The following is a 15,802-nucleotide window of genomic DNA, read 5'->3' on the forward strand; positions in this document are numbered from 1 at the left end:
TGAGCAAAGAACTTGAATAAACATTTCTCCAAAGAAGACTTACAAATGGTCAATGAGCACATGAAACGATGATCATAATTTTTAGTAATTCAGAAAATGCAAATCAAAAGAACGAGATACAACATTTGCAGTAGGATGACCATATCAATAAGGCAACAACAGTGTTGTGAAGAAATGAAAATCAGAATGTCTTACACACTTGGTGGGAATTAAGGTCATAGAGATAATTTGGAGAATAGTCTGGCAGTTCATGAGAAGTTTAAACATAGAATTACCAAATAACCCAGCAATCATATTGGCCTGTGTATATTTAAGAGAAAAACATACACATGCAAAAAACCTGTACACAAATGTTGACAGTAACATTACTCATAATAGTTAAAAGCAGAAACAACTCAAATGTTCACCAACTAAAGAATAAACAAAATGTGGTATATTTATACAATGGAATATTTTTCTGCCATCAAATATAAAATTCTGATTTGCACACCTAAAATGAAATGTACACTTACAAATGCTTAAAATAGCCAATCTTGTGGAATTTTGAAAAATGTTACAAGATGGGTGAATCTTGAAGCATTATGCGAAAGTAAGGAAGCCAGACACAAAGGAAGAAGTCAGGCATATACTTCATGATTCCATTTTTAGGAAATATCAAATATTCAAATCTATAGCAACAGAAAATTGATTAGTGCTTGTGAGGGGGTGGAATATGACTGCTAATGTGTATGGGGCTTCTCCCTGAGGTAATGAAATGTTCCGGAATTTGACAGTGGTCAGAGTTGCATAACTCTGTAAATAAACTAAAAACCACTGAATTGTATACTTTAAAATAGAAAATATTGTGCTCTGTGAATTCTATCTCAATAAACCTATTTAATAAAAAGTGATTCTCAGATTATGGGAGGAAAGTAGATTTAAGCATATGAAAGATTAACAGTATAGGGTAATCTATGGCAAATCTGATTTTATGAAATATAAAAGAAAAATATAAATGAAAATGCTAGAAGGTGAAAACAAAATAAAAAGATAAAATAAATATTTAAACATAATATATTTAATCTAATAAATTAATAATGCTGATAACCTAGGTCAAGTGGATAAACTTTTGAAAAAAAGAAATATCAAGAGTAGTGTTAAATAAAACAGTATTCCAATCACATCAAGAAACCTAAAAGCAAAGATTTTTCCTCTGCTGTCAAAATGGGGCATAACAGTTAATTTTTAGAGTAATTTTATTTATTTATTTATTTGCTTGTTTGTTTGTTTATTTATTTATAGATTTTACTTATTTATTTGAGAGAGAGAGAGAGAGAACAGAGGCAGAGGGAGAGGGAGAAGCCAACTCCTGGCTGAGCATAGAGCTGGATGCAGGTCTTCATCCCAGGACCCTGGGATCATGACCTGAGCCGAAGGCAGACGCTTAACGACTGAGCCACCCAGGCGCCCCCAAGAGTAACTTTTAAAGGAATAAATGGGCACTTCCTTATTTTGCAATCCTTCAAACACATAGCATAAGATACGCAAAATGAATTTCACAGCATAAAACTGATTCTAAGCTAATTGGAGGACAACAAATCATAGCAAATTTCTCTTATTAACATAAAAGTAAAACATTGGTAAAAAAATCTGTAGACAGCTAACTGTAACAGCTTGTTTTGAAATAACACCTCATAACTAATTATAATTTGAGAGATAGCAAGGACAGTGATTGCATCCCTTGAGAGACCAGTGTAGAAATTAACAAGGGACAGCTATAGTTTGCATAATCCTTCCAAATTAGACTTTCCTGGGGGTTGTGATCAGAACAGTTTACTCTTTCTTACGAATATGGTATTCCTTTGAGATATAGGAGTGGGTACTTTATTTTTATTTGATACTTTAGTATTTTACATTTTGTTTACTAGCTGCGTAATGTCCATGTTTGTTCAAGAAGGGGACTGCTCTTCCAGAAGGCAAGTAGGTTTTCTATTTTTTGTTTCTTTTATTGAAATTAGAGTGCACATTTTCCCAGTCTGGTTGTTTTATTTCATTGTATGGATAGTTAGGAATTGCAGTGAAGGGCCTATGTCATTATTTGACTAGGTCTTTGTAATAACGCACTCAGTTTTTATTTAATTGTGTTTCTAACTAATTTTTAGGGGATGCATCTATTTGGCAATCATTTTTATAAAAGCGTTTAGTGCCCCTCCCCCTTTGTTTAGGTGTAAAGAAATGCAATATTGAGTTTGTTCAAATGCAATAAGAAAATGTATGCATGCCAGCCGCGTTATAAGTGAAATAGCGTACCGGAATAGAAGTAATTTGTATTCTACAAATACTTGTAGGATTGTAAAAGTGTTGTAACTGGTACCCCCTTATCATAAAGGCAGGTGGGTAACTGAAGAGCCAGTAAGTTTCAAGTGTTTCAAGGACTTTGGAATGGGTGCTCATATCGTCGTGGATTGCAAGGGTAAAGGAACGGGGGCAACTGGGCTTCCATTCCAGTTCCTGCAAACGGGGTATTCTCTGCGTGAAAAAAAGAAAAGGACCGCTCAGCCACACTAAGACTTTTCGTCTACTGCGCACGCGTAACATGCGCCGTTGTCCCTTAAAAAAAGATCCGGCGGTTTTGTTTGTAGTTGTGCTTTTCTGTTCCGTGGAAGAACTATTTAAGGTTACTCGACTGCTTGGTTTGTGGCGCTTGTTTCGTTTTAGTGGACTCCCTTCTGTGTCTTTAGCTTTTACTAGCCCACATAGAACATCTCCGTTTAGAAGATGTTTTAGCGCCTGAAGAATCAGTCCGCGGAGTGACACGAAGTGTAAATCAGCCGGAAAAGCTGGATGGTCAAGATGGTGGTTATAGAACTGGGAGGCAATTGCATGAATTAAAATAACTGTAGGAGTTAAAAGAAAATAGAGGCCTTCTGGGGCCCACGTTTTGGCGACGAAGGATTCATATGCCACTGAAGAAAGAGGAAATCATTTTACAAATTAGCATCTGAGAGCGACATGGAGCCGGGGTCCGATGACTTCCTACCGCCGCCGGAGTGCCCAGTGTTCGAACCTACGTGGGCCGAATTTCGAGACCCGCTTGGCTACATCGCGAAAATCAGGCCCATTGCAGAGAAGTCGGGTATTTGCAAGATCCGCCCACCCGCGGTAAGGTTCTCAAGCAAAATTTGGAAACGGGGTTGCGTTAACTCCGAGCGTTTGGGCACCGTACTAGTAAACAAGGCCTTAATTCGGTAGTTCTTGCTCTTGGTTAAATGCTGTATGTAGGTATAATTTCTCGTTTTGTAAATAACCGTAATACGCTGGTATCAGAGAGCTAGTTTCGAATCGTCGGACCTCGTGCAGTTGTAAAGATGTATTTTAGAAATGAAAAGAGCGAATTTGAAGTTGTTTGTATGCTGTGCCACAATATACGCGTCCCTAATATACTAACGTCTTTTATATTTACATTCAAAAAAATTTTAACGTACCCAAGACCTTGATACGTAACTGAAGCAAAAAAATATGGATTGTCTTATTGACCATTGGGCCTGATCTAATGCTGTAAAAAATTCAGGTAAAAATGGGAACGGATGTGGGAATCTTCCTACCATTTAATTTCGTGTTTCACAGACAAGCCTCTCCTCTGGATTAAGTTTACTCAGAACTGCTCATTAGGTTTCTCTAAATTAATGCAGACTTAAAAGTGTCTACGCTATCACTTTAAACAACTAAAATGAAAATTCAGCGTATGTCCTCTTACTGCACGCTATTTTGCTCATTTGTCAGATGCTTAACGGGATTACATTTTCTTCTGTTTGAATGTATATACTTTTCTCACTACTATTAATATACTTCTATTCTTAAAACACTATTACAGCGGGAATAAATAATGGTCCAACTTTCAGAATCACTTTTCCTCCATATAACATTTTCTTCACATTAATAAGAACCCAAATGAGCGAGTCTGCATTGGGGTGTGCTTCATTACTTTCAAATTGATCTTTTAGGCCCTTTCTGAGGATTTGGAATTTTGTTTCTTTTTTATGGGGTTTTTGGGGAGGACACGTACCAAGGAGTTTCAAAGGGGTTTTTTTTTGGATTTGTTGTTGTTCTTTTTCACTATGTGATATTAAAGAGGCAACCATATGAACCTTTAGGAGCAAAAAATAGCAACCAGAAGTCTTAAGAGGGAGGAATATTAAATTGGAGACAAATGGTTCTACTTCTTACCATTTACATGTTTTGCTGTGCCATAATAAGTTCTTTTATTTTCTTCTAGGACTGGCAACCTCCCTTTGCAGTAGAAGTTGACAACTTCAGATTCACACCTCGCATTCAGAGGCTAAATGAACTGGAGGTAAAATGGAAAGTCATCCCTGTTATGGTAGAATATAAGCTGTGATCTTGCTTTACTAGTAGTTATATAACAGTGTAGTTAAATATATAAGTTTTTAAAGCAGGTATATTTTTATTCTAACGCCAGTTCCACTTTTTTCCCAGAATATTGATTTTCAAGAAAGTCTTCTGCAGAATGACAGCACAGGAAGAAGGGTTTTTTTTCAGGAATGAATGACATTTTTCTGCCTTCGAATGGGCTAAAATTAGACATATGAAAAAGATAGATTTTTCCTACCCATGCCCACATGTTTTATCATTTTGGGGTTTCCCTGATATCTTTCATAAGAGCAAAGTTCAGGGCAGATACATGGGCAGCTAAATTTCGCACTTAAGGCTGGTGGTAGTACATTAGTTCTTCTTGAATAGGAAAAGACTGTATTTTGATATGGGTCAGAGTAAGTAGGAAAGACAAATCTTATTTTATAAAGCAATCAACAGCCTGCATATTCAGCTTAGTAGTATTAAATGTGGAAAGTATATGAATGATTTGGCATTTTCTTTTGCTATTATGAGTTTTGACCATGGTTACTGGTTAGAAACTCCAAAATGACTTAGAATAAGAGAAGGATAATTCAGAAAACTGGTGTCATGTAGAAATTTTTGACATAGCATAGAAAAATATTTTTTTTCCATGTATAGGCTACAGAGTGCTGTCTTAAGGAAGATATTAGATTAAGCCTAAATGGTCTTGCTTAGCCCTTACTAAGTCCAAGGATAATGCTTTAGATTTGGGAATGAAAGATTTTGACTTTGAGGCATCACTCTTTGAGCTTTCTTTTTTTTTTTTTTTAAAGATTTTATTTATTTATTTGAGAGAGAGCAAGCACATGAGAAGGGGGAGGGTCAGAGGGAGAAGCAGACTCCCTGCCGAAAAGGGAGCCCGATGCGGGACTCGATCCAGGGACTCCAGGATCATGACCTGAGCCGAAGGCAGTCGCTTAACCAACTGAGCCACCCGGGCGCCCCTGAACTTTCTTTTCAGATTGAAGAATCAGCTGAGTTGAGTCTTTTTAGACACTAGTGGTAAGATAGGCAGTGAAATCTAGGTTCTAGCCTAGTAGGGCACTATAGATTGTACAAAACAGTACTTTTTTATGGAAGTCACATTGGACCAAAGTCAGGTTAAGGAGTAAGCCAATCTCATAGGACTCTCTTTCCCAGGCCCAGACCAGAGTAAAACTGAACTATTTGGACCAGATTGCAAAATTCTGGGAAATCCAAGATTCTTCATTAAAAATTCCCAGTGTGGAACGGAGGATATTGGATCTCTACAGCCTTAGTAAGGTAAGAGTACTTTTGCTTTAAAGAGGAAAAGAAGTAAAAACCTTTGGCTAGGAGACCCTGTGGTTGAACTTTGTGTCTCTAGGCAGGAAAGCAGACAACAGAGAGCCTGCCAGCATTTCTTCACAAAATTGTTTTGTCTTGGAACAACTGACATTGGGGAGCAGTGCACAGTCCTCATATTTAACCATCACTGCTGTTTTTAGGTCTCTCAGTTTGCACACAGTTAATTTATACTTTTCTTATCTTTGCAGATTGTGATGGAGGAAGGTGGCTATGAAGCTATCTGCAAGGACCGTCGTTGGACCCGAGTTGCCCAACGACTCAACTACCCACCAGGCAAAAATATTGGTTCCCTGCTACGATCCCATTATGAGCGAATCATTTACCCCTATGAAATGTTTCAGTCTGGAGCCAACCTTGTGGTGAGGGCTCTTAGCTTATTTGGGGCCGAATATGATTTTGTTTTCTACTCTTGTCTGCCTTTTTCTGGGTTGAGCTTTCTCCTGAATAGTCAAGGTTTAGTATCTTAAGTACATTGATAGAAATTTTGGGAATTGGCTCTGGAAAATATTTTTCAGTTTGTGAAGAAGTGTGAAGTATATTTTGAAGAAATTTCATATCTGCTAGAGCAGCTACATGAGAACTGGAGGATATTTTTCTTTAGTCCTCCTCTCTAGGGGGTTACTAGGATATTTTTATGGAGAAGATATCAGTATAAGTTAGAGAAAGCAGTTCTTATTTTAGGCCATCCTCCTTGATAAGGTAATTATCTTATGAAATTACTAATCTTCTTAAGGGTAGTTCAGATAGAGAGTTAGTTTAAGGATAAAATTTTGGTATTGGGTTTAACTCAGGAAGGAGTGGGAACTGATTTGGCTGGGTATGTAATGTTTAGGTTTTATTATTTTCAAAGCGTTTTGTAAAATTGTGTGTATATATGAATATTTATAAATGGTTATTTAATCTATGTAATTCTGTTGGATTTGATATTTATATTATCCATTTTTCAGACAAAGAAATTGGAATAGATAGCAAAAGGCACACAAAGTAAGAATAGAAGCCTAGGTTCAAACCTGGTAGTCTATAGGTTCAAAGATGTAGAAGAATTTTCATTGTATGTGTGCTGTTATCACAGAAACTATAAAGGATAGATTTGTGTAATTTATTGAGAAGGAAGTACAGCTTTCATTGTTGGAGATTTAAGATAAAGGAATCACTTCATTATTTGCTGATTATGAATGTGACTGAGTTCCTGATCTTATGTTTTCTCATGTTCCCAGCAGTGTAACACTCACCCATTTGACAATGAGGAAAAAGACAAGGAATACAAACCCCACAGCATTCCCTTAAGACAGTCTGTGCAGCCTTCCAAGTTCAGTAGCTGTAGTCGGCGGGGAAAAAGACTACAGCCTGATGTGAGTGCCTGTTTTTTTCCCCATAAGCTTCAAAGTTTTTGTTCAGTTCATATATATAAGACATTCTTTCATTTATTTATTTTTTAATGAATTTTATTTTTTAAGGTTTTATTTATTTGACATTTTTATTAATTTTATTTTTTAAGGTTTTATTTATTTATTTGACAGAGAGAGACACAGCAAGAGAGGGAACACAAGCAGGGGGAGTGGGAGAGGGAGAAGCAGGCTCCCCGCTGAGCAGAGAGCCCAATGTGGGGCTCGATCCCAGGACCCTGGGACCATGACCTGAGCTGAAGGCAGACGCTTAATGACTGAGCTGCCCAGGTGCCCCAGACATTCTTTTATTTTTAATGTATAGCTGGTTGAATAAGGATTTAATTGAAAATGAATGGGTTATTTTATTTTTGTGGGTATTATTTGAAATATTTTTGTTTTGGTAGTTTTGTTTTTATACATTTCAAAAACAAGCATATTCTTTTAATACAGTTTTTTTTTAAGATTTTATTTATTTCTTTGAGAGAGACAACATGAGCAGGGGGAGGGGCAGAGACAGAATCTCAGGCTCACTCTGTGCCGAGCACAGGGCCTGAGAGGGGTCTCAGTCTCATGATCCATGAGATCATGGACCTCGGGCTGAAACCAAGAGTCAGACACCTAACCGACTGAACCACCCAGGTGCCCATCTTTTTAATATAGTTTTAGGGGTTACTCTTTGAATCTTGGGTTGGTTTATACAGACTTTGTATTGTTGTTTATTTTTTGTTACTTTTTGGTCTGTATTTTTTTATGAGACAGAGTCAGCTCGGGAAGCTCGGGAAAACACTTACACTCAGGACACTTGCCACACAGTGCCCCAGTGCAAAGCAAAAGCATGGGTCAGGTTGTAGAAGGGGCATGGGCAAGGGGAAAGCCTAGGTCATGGCCTTACTGGTGTTTTCCAGGGAAAGGCAAGGCAGAGCCAGGAATAGTTTAGGATTGGCTGGTTTGAACAGTTGCAGTGGGCTCTAACTTGTCGGAGCACCCCTATTTCCCTCGTGCCCTGGGATGATTAAGGCAGAGGAATAATCCCTCCTGTTGTGCTGAAGCCTAACAGGGAAGTATGGCTCTAGATTGGTTGGTTTGTGTATGAAATGCAAGCACTTTGCTGGATCCTTTGGTATCTCAAAGAATTGGCTAGCCTCAGAGGAGCAGTCTCTCCCCAACCAGGCAGGGGTTTTCACATGTCAAACAGTGTAATATCAGAAAATTAAAAATACAAACAAAACAGCCTTAAAATTTCTCATCTTGCTAAAACTGTTTTGTGGGGGCACCTGGGTAGCTCAGTCGTTAAGCATCTGCCTTCGACTCGGGAGTTGGGATGTGATGTTAAGCATCTGCCTTCGACTCAGGATCCTGGGATTGAGTCCTGCATCGGGTTTCCTGCTTAGTGGGGAGCCTGCTTCTCCCTCTACCGATCCCCCTCCTCATACTCTCTCTCAAATAAATAAAGTCTTTAAAAACGACAACAACAACAAAAACACCTGTTTTGTGTGTCCACATATGTTCTCATTAAATTTTGGATATTTGTATTTCTAAAATATATTAAATTAGGATAGCACTGTTTGTTCTTAGATATTTTGTGAGTAATCCTAATATTAAATTTTAAAATATTTTAATATTTGGATGTAGAAGGAAGAAAGGAGAAATGGTAATCTAGCTCAGATTAATGCAATTCAGATAGATTCTGCATTAGTGCTTTAGTTCTTCAAACAAGGTGGTATCTGATAATTATCTGAATAAGAAAAGTGAGCTTCTAATCTTGGGAATCAGTAAAATTTGTTCAAAAGTAGTAATTATCAGCTAAGGATACAAAAATTTTTCCAAATCAAGGAATCTTTTTTTTTTCTTTTTGACAGAGAGGTAGTGAGAGCAGGACCACAAGCAGGGGGAGTGGGAGAGGGAGAAGCAGGCTTACCACTGAGCAGGGAGCCCAGTGTGGGGCTCAGTCCCAGGACCCTGGGACTATGACCTGAGCCGAAGCAGACACTTAACTGACTGAGCCACCCAGGTGCCCCAAAAATCAAGGAATCTTTAGACACTTACTTTCTAGAGAATAAAGTTGTTCACTTTGCTGGAAAGGTCTTAAAAATTCTTAAAACTGTATGGTTACCAAAACAAAGAGATTGTACTTCTATAATACTAAGAGCGAAAAAATTATAAATAAGTTCTGCATAAAGCAGAAAAGAAGTGACAAATTAGGACTAACGTCTTTTTTCCCAGTTTGGACATAGGTATATGTAGTACAAGAATGGATAGTAAGATGTCTGAAAGGTTAAGAATAATACCTATTATTTCATATTTGAAAGCAAGTATTAGCTCTTTTAAAAGGTACTTTGCTAGGAAACTATATTTTAAGATAATGGTGTTAAGTATAATGTATGTAGTATAATGAATATATAATGTAAAATAATGGCACTTAGGAGTTTTATGCCAACTATGCTGATAGAATCATCTTTCACAACCTATTTTCAAGTTTTGTATTAAACCATACTGATAACTCGGAAGTGTTTAATCTCATTTATAAATTGAAATTATAAAAATAATGATGTGTTTCTTTTTATATAACTGATTGGTAAAATCAAAATGTGTAAAAAATGAGGAACCAGGCATCTTTGTACACTGTTGGTTTTAAAAGATTGTACTGAAGTTAAAATTTTAAGTTATTAAAATTTCAAAGGTGCCCTCCTGTTTTAATTTCTATTAATAAATCTTTCACAACAGTATACAACAAATACACGGGTATTAATAATTTATGTCCAGGTCTTAATGTATAAAAGTGACTGAATGACAACATGGAGAGTTCAGTGCCACTAAAAGAAAAGTTTAAAGTTACAGTTCTCCTAGAAACAAGAGTGATAGTGATAGTACATCATACTGGGCCACAAGAGGAAGCATTAATCTTAGTAAGGATCAGAAAGCAAGGGGAAGGCATAGGCCACAGCATTTATTGGAGTTTCCTTGGGAAAGGTAAGGCAGGGTGGAATAAACATCTTATGATTGAATAGTTTGAATAATTCCACCAGGCTTTGGAGCACAGAGACTTTCTCTGAAGTTGTTTTGGACCTGGCCATAGGTTGATTTAGGAAAGGGGAAATAATGTCTTAGTGTGTGAAGGTTAGATAAGGAGGTGGTTGGGAGTTGGGATGTGATATTGCTTGGTTTGTGTGTGAAAGGAGGACTCAACTACAAATTTACTGCATTCCTTCTTTAAACCTTGTTTTAATAGCCAGAACCTACAGAGGAAGACATTGAGAAGAATCCAGAGCTGAAGAAGCTGCAGATCTATGGGGCTGGTCCCAAGATGATGGGCTTGGGGCTCATGGCTAAGGATAAGACTTTACGGAAGAAAGGTGAAGCTTAATAGGGCCAAGAAGCAATGTGTGCGTTAAAGTACAAAGTGGGACAGTGGGTTTGTTGACTTTGATGGGAGAACAGATTTGTTTGTTTTCAGATTTGTTTCTAACTGCCCTAGATAAAGAAGGTGTCATATGCCCCTGCACTGTTCTGATGAAGGAGGAACCAAGAGAGGATGGGAAAGTGATGTCACCATTGCGCAGAGAGGACTTGAATCACAGCATAGAGCCCTGCACCAAGATGACTATGCAACTGAGGAGGAGTCACAGTAGTGCCCATTTTGTAAGGACTTAACCTATGATTTTTTTTTTTTATTATGTTATGTTAGTCTCCATACATTACATCATTAGTTTTTGATGCAGTGTTGCATGATTCATTGTTTGTATATAACACCCAGGGCTCCATGCAAGGACTTAACCTGTGATTTTCTAATACTCTTTTTGAATTATCAGAACTAGGTGGAACTTGAAGTTATGTTATCCCACCTTACATTCTCCTCCCTTCCATTTATTTCTGGGCCCTTCATATATAACAGACAGATGGTTAGGAAGGAGAAGAAACATATTCAAGGTATTATAGTTAGGAGGAAAATTTGCCTCCTTTTTTTTTTTTTTTTAATTAATTTATTTATTTGACAGAGAGAGACACAGCTAGAGCGGGAACACAAGCAGGGGGAGTGGGAGAGGGAGAAGCAGGCTTCCCACTGAGCAGGGAGCCCAATGCGGGGCTCGATCCCAGGACCCTAGGATCATGACCTGAGCTGAAGGCAGACGCTTAACGACTGAGCCAGCCAGGTGCCCCTGTGTCTTCTTATTTTTAAAATCTGAAATTTCCACCAAACTGCTGCATCTTTTCTAATACAGTGATAAGTATTTTGTCAGCATGTTTTACAGCTGTGTATGGTAGGACATAATGTGAAAGCTATTTGTTTTTGGCAGATGCTTCAGAAATCCCACATCTCATATAGCAGTGTCTCTCTTCTCTGATCTTGCCTTTTGTTCTTTTCCTGTTTTGTACTTCTTACTAGAAAGATTTTTAGAATCACTTGAATATTCTGGAGTCTGTATGTTTATAAAATGGTAAATTTTCTTTCTTGATTGTCCTTTTTCTTTTCTAGCAAATTTTACTTTTTTTATAATTTTGTTTGAGCACTCCTACTCTGATACTACTAATGTTCCTAAAAATTTTACCTTTTTTTTTTTAAAGATTTTATTTATTTATTTGACAGAGACAGCGAGAGGGAGCACAAGCACGGGGAGTGGGAGAGGGAGAAGAAGCAGGCTTCCCGCTGAGCAGGGAGCCCCATGTGGGGCTTGATCCCAGGACCCTGGGATCATGACCTGAGCTGAAGGCAGACACTTAACAACTGAGTCACCCAGGCGCCCCTAGAAATTTTATCTTTGAATAGACTTCTGTTTTGAACTTCAGCTCCTGCATTTCTCTTAATCATCTCTTTCTAATTATTTAGGGATTATCTGTATTATCATTACCTCCCCAGTTGACATTGTGTTTCTTATGTTATGGGCTGTAGCAAGATCTTGTCATCCAAATGTGAAGTCTGTGAGTCTTTTAGGACTTTTCTGTTACCCCTATATCTAGTTGGTTATCTAGTTCTATTGCCTTTTTTTGTTGTTACAGCATGCATACAGAAAAATGTGCTTTTTTTAAAAAAAAAAATTTTAATACATAAAAACAGGTTTGCTTATTTTTGTACTTTTTTTTTTTTTTTAAGATTTTATTTATTTATTTGAGAGAGAGAATGCGAGAGAGCACAAGAGGGGGGAGGGTCAGAGGGAGAAGCAGACTCCCTGCTGAGCAGGGAGCCCGATGCGGGACTCGATCCCAGGACTCCAGGATCATGACCTGGGCCGGAGGCAGTCGCTTAACCAACTGAGCCACCCAGGCGCCTATTTTTGTACTTTAAATAAGTAGTATCACTATATAATCTTGTGTTGCCTTGTTTATTGATACACTTTAGAGTATTTATATTGTGTTAAGTTCTCGTATTGGGTTTTATTAAGTACGCTTTTTAAAAATACAGCTATGATTTTTTAGTCTCTTTTACTGTTCATGGAATTTTTGGTAGTTTGCAGTTTCAAGATAAATTGAATAATAGTAATGTTAAAATACATGCCATTAGGAAAGATATATAGGCATTTTTATTGTATATGTGAAAGGATTGAAATTTCTGTGACTAAAGGTTACTGCCACACATACATAGGTAAGTAAGCTAATGTACATATGTGTGTTTAAATACATACACATGTATATATATTTGTACATTGATGTATATGTGTGTCTCCTATATTAATATGAAAGTTGTATATATGTATCTGTCTAGCTTTATACAGACATCATACATTTTGTCTTACTCTATGAGTCACCTCTTTTCTCTTATTTTAGTGATCATTTTAGTTCTCGATTCTTCTGGTATAGCCTAGTCTCACTTCAGGTGGTTTTTCTAATATTCATCCTGGTAAAAATGTATTGATATGTTTTGTTTTTTATCTGGTAATACTAGGTTATCTCAGTGGTATCTAAGTATCCCAAGTTGTTTGGCCTTGCCCCCTAGTGTGGTGTTCTTACGGCATACTACTATGGTGACCAATTCATTATGAAAATCAAAGACACAATTTAGAGTGAAAATGGACGCCTGTTAAACTTTATAACAATAACAGGTGTTACTTGATATTTGGTCAGTTGGGGTTATTATGTTCAACTTGCAGTGAGCATATTTTATTATTAACCATATGTAGTTTTTTGAATGATCCATGCCAGTTTATAGCTTCATGATTTAGGTTTGTACCATTAAATCTTATATAAAAAATCTAGTTTGTTGTTCTGTAAGCATCTTAACCATGGTTTATTTCTGGATGTGTTATATTATTTCATAATTGTTTATGTCCTATCATATTTTTCCCCATATAGTGAACTCATGAGTACAGCACAATGTAGTAGTTGTTTGGTGGGAGCTGTTCAAAATAAGTGGTTTGGAAACCTGAGATAAGGTATCATGGAGTATGCACTTATATTTTCATTTTTCCTGGTAGATTGACTCATATGTTTGTCGAATATGCTCCCGAGGGGATGAAGATGATAAACTACTTCTATGTGATGGCTGCGATGACAATTACCACATTTTCTGCCTAATACCACCCCTTCCTGAAATCCCCAGAGGGGTCTGGAGATGCCCAAAGTGTATCATGGCGGTATGACTATTGAATATGAATATTTTAAATTTAGTTCTTGGTGATTTTTAAAAATCTAGGCTCCTGCTTTTAAGGGAAACTAGAGTAGATGTTATGGTTGCCCTTTTCTAACTTAATATTTCTGTCAGGTTTTGATCATCTATCTATGAGTTATTAAGCAAGAATGGTTAGACAGATTGTACACACTTAAAACAGTAAGAACCATAATACAAAGGATGTGAACCATATGAGGAAAGAAAAAGGAATAGTTTTAGTAGATAGTGAAGGAACCATCCTACCTTGAAACATAAGAAAAGGTGGACGGTAGAACACAAGATCTATCTCCTGCTGTTCTTTTTGGGTTGTTTGCCTATTTTCTTTTTCTTGCTGAAATACTTTCTATTTTAGGAGTGTAAGAGGCCCCCTGAAGCCTTTGGCTTTGAGCAGGCTACCCAGGAGTACACTTTGCAGAGCTTTGGTGAAATGGCTGATTCCTTCAAAGCTGACTACTTCAACATGCCTGTGCATGTATGTGATTGTGGAGTAGAGATATACGGTTTAGTTCTGATAAGTCTTAGTGTTCATACAGACATGGGGCCAAAATACAAAGTGCTGTGATCATCTTTTACATCTTTTGTCGCAGATGGTACCTACAGAACTTGTGGAGAAGGAATTCTGGAGACTGGTGAGCAGCATTGAGGAGGATGTCACAGTTGAGTATGGAGCAGACATTCATTCCAAAGAATTTGGCAGTGGTTTTCCTGTAAGCAGTGGCAAAGGGAACCTGTCCCCCGAGGAAGAGGTAATGTGATTTGTAACTCATATTAACAGCACATTTTAGCATGTGAAACCATCTGTACTCATGAGTCCTTCCACATAGTGCTGTTTTCACATAACAGGAATAAAGGTCAGATTTACTGGCATTGGTTGATCTGTCAGTAACCCACAGTGTGCATAACCACCATTACCATCACTGTTTCCATTCTGCATTTGTGATAGCAAAAAAAAAACCCCAAGGAATAGTATGAAACCTTGAATTTATCAATTAGGAGCTACAGTGGCTCTTCTGATTTCCCTGAAACTAAATACTTAAAGTTTATCATTTTTGGTTATCTGCATGATAGACAAAAATAACTGCTGTCACCAGTTTATTCATATTTATATATAAATTTGAAAGAAAATTGGGAAATGCCCTCATTGACATTTTAATTTGTGTTCATCGTGTGGAACAAATTGAGTAATATGAAAACTACCTTATCCAAGGTGATCTCATGTAGAGTCACACCCATTTAGATGTCTGAAGATTTAACTAATTACATTAGAAATTTCTTATGAGCAGCCAAACAATATGGGTGAAGCAGAACTTACTTGGGAAAAAGAAGCTAAAAGATAATGCATCTCTGTATTATTGAGCAGTTATTCCTTTTCTCATTTTTGTTTTACCATGATGGCCAGAGCCTGGACAAATACGGTTCAGCTTTGTATATACATTGACCTCATGTAAACCATTATGAGGCAGTTGTTCCAAATAAAAAAGTGGCAGTTTAAGAGGTGAGAAATTTTTAGGAAGGCTTACTCGGCTTTTATGTGTAAGTATATTAACTTATATAAACTATATGAGAATATAGAGAGAGAGACAGGTATCTGTACATAGATAACAGCATTTGAACAGCGAGCATGTCTGAGAGACAGAGAGCATGAGAGGGAGGAGGGTCAGAGGAAGAAGCAGACTCCCCACTGAGCAGGGAGCTGGATGCGGGACTTGATCCCGGGACTCCAGGATCATGACCTGAGCCGAAGGCAGTTGCTCAACTGACTGAGCCACCTAGGTGCCTCTTAACAGCGTGTTTTAATAAAAAAACAGTTCAGGTTCTTTTTTTTTTTTTTTTTAAGATTTTATTTATTTATTTGACAGAGAGAGAGCAAGTGAGGGAACACAAGCAGGGGGAGTGGGAGAGGGAGAGGCAGGCTTCCCGCTGAGCAGGGGGCCCGATGCGGGGCTCGATCCCAGGACCCTGGGATCATGACCTGAGCCAAAGGCAGGTGCTTAACCGACTGAGCCACCCAGGCGCCCCAGTAGTTCAGATTCTTAAAAGTCTTATGTATCAATTGTGGAAAATTGAAAAGTATAAACTAAGGAAACCAGGA

At 37.6% G+C, this 15,802-nt stretch overlaps 1 protein-coding gene across 8 annotated transcripts in view; it reads left to right on the forward strand.

The window, feature by feature from the left end:
* The first annotated feature begins 2,649 nt into the window (after positions 1 to 2,649).
* LOC118006907 (lysine-specific demethylase 5D) overlaps positions 2,650 to 15,802 on the forward strand; it is a 41,193-nt gene continuing 28,040 nt past the window's right edge. For 2 of the 8 annotated variants that reach the window (XM_034999787.1, XM_034999866.1), the window contains exons 1-10: positions 2,650 to 3,141; positions 4,256 to 4,333; positions 5,536 to 5,658; positions 5,910 to 6,080; positions 6,939 to 7,073; positions 10,339 to 10,462; positions 10,564 to 10,748; positions 13,517 to 13,675; positions 14,063 to 14,182; positions 14,298 to 14,456. In XM_034999787.1, coding sequence (XP_034855678.1) covers positions 2,992 to 3,141; positions 4,256 to 4,333; positions 5,536 to 5,658; positions 5,910 to 6,080; positions 6,939 to 7,073; positions 10,339 to 10,462; positions 10,564 to 10,748; positions 13,517 to 13,675; positions 14,063 to 14,182; positions 14,298 to 14,456 — 1,404 coding nt within the window. In that variant the 5' untranslated portion in view covers positions 2,650 to 2,991. The remainder of the gene's footprint in view (positions 3,142 to 4,255; positions 4,334 to 5,535; positions 5,659 to 5,909; positions 6,081 to 6,938; positions 7,074 to 10,338; positions 10,463 to 10,563; positions 10,749 to 13,516; positions 13,676 to 14,062; positions 14,183 to 14,297; positions 14,457 to 15,802) is intronic. The other 6 variants (XM_035000244.1, XM_034999963.1, XM_035000281.1 and 3 more) reach the window with 6 other exon arrangements.

The sequence above is a fragment of the Mirounga leonina genome, unplaced genomic scaffold (genome assembly GCF_011800145.1).
Source record: "Mirounga leonina isolate KUSES-001 unplaced genomic scaffold, KU_Mleo_1.0 Mir_100832, whole genome shotgun sequence".
NCBI lineage: Eukaryota > Metazoa > Chordata > Mammalia > Carnivora > Phocidae > Mirounga > Mirounga leonina.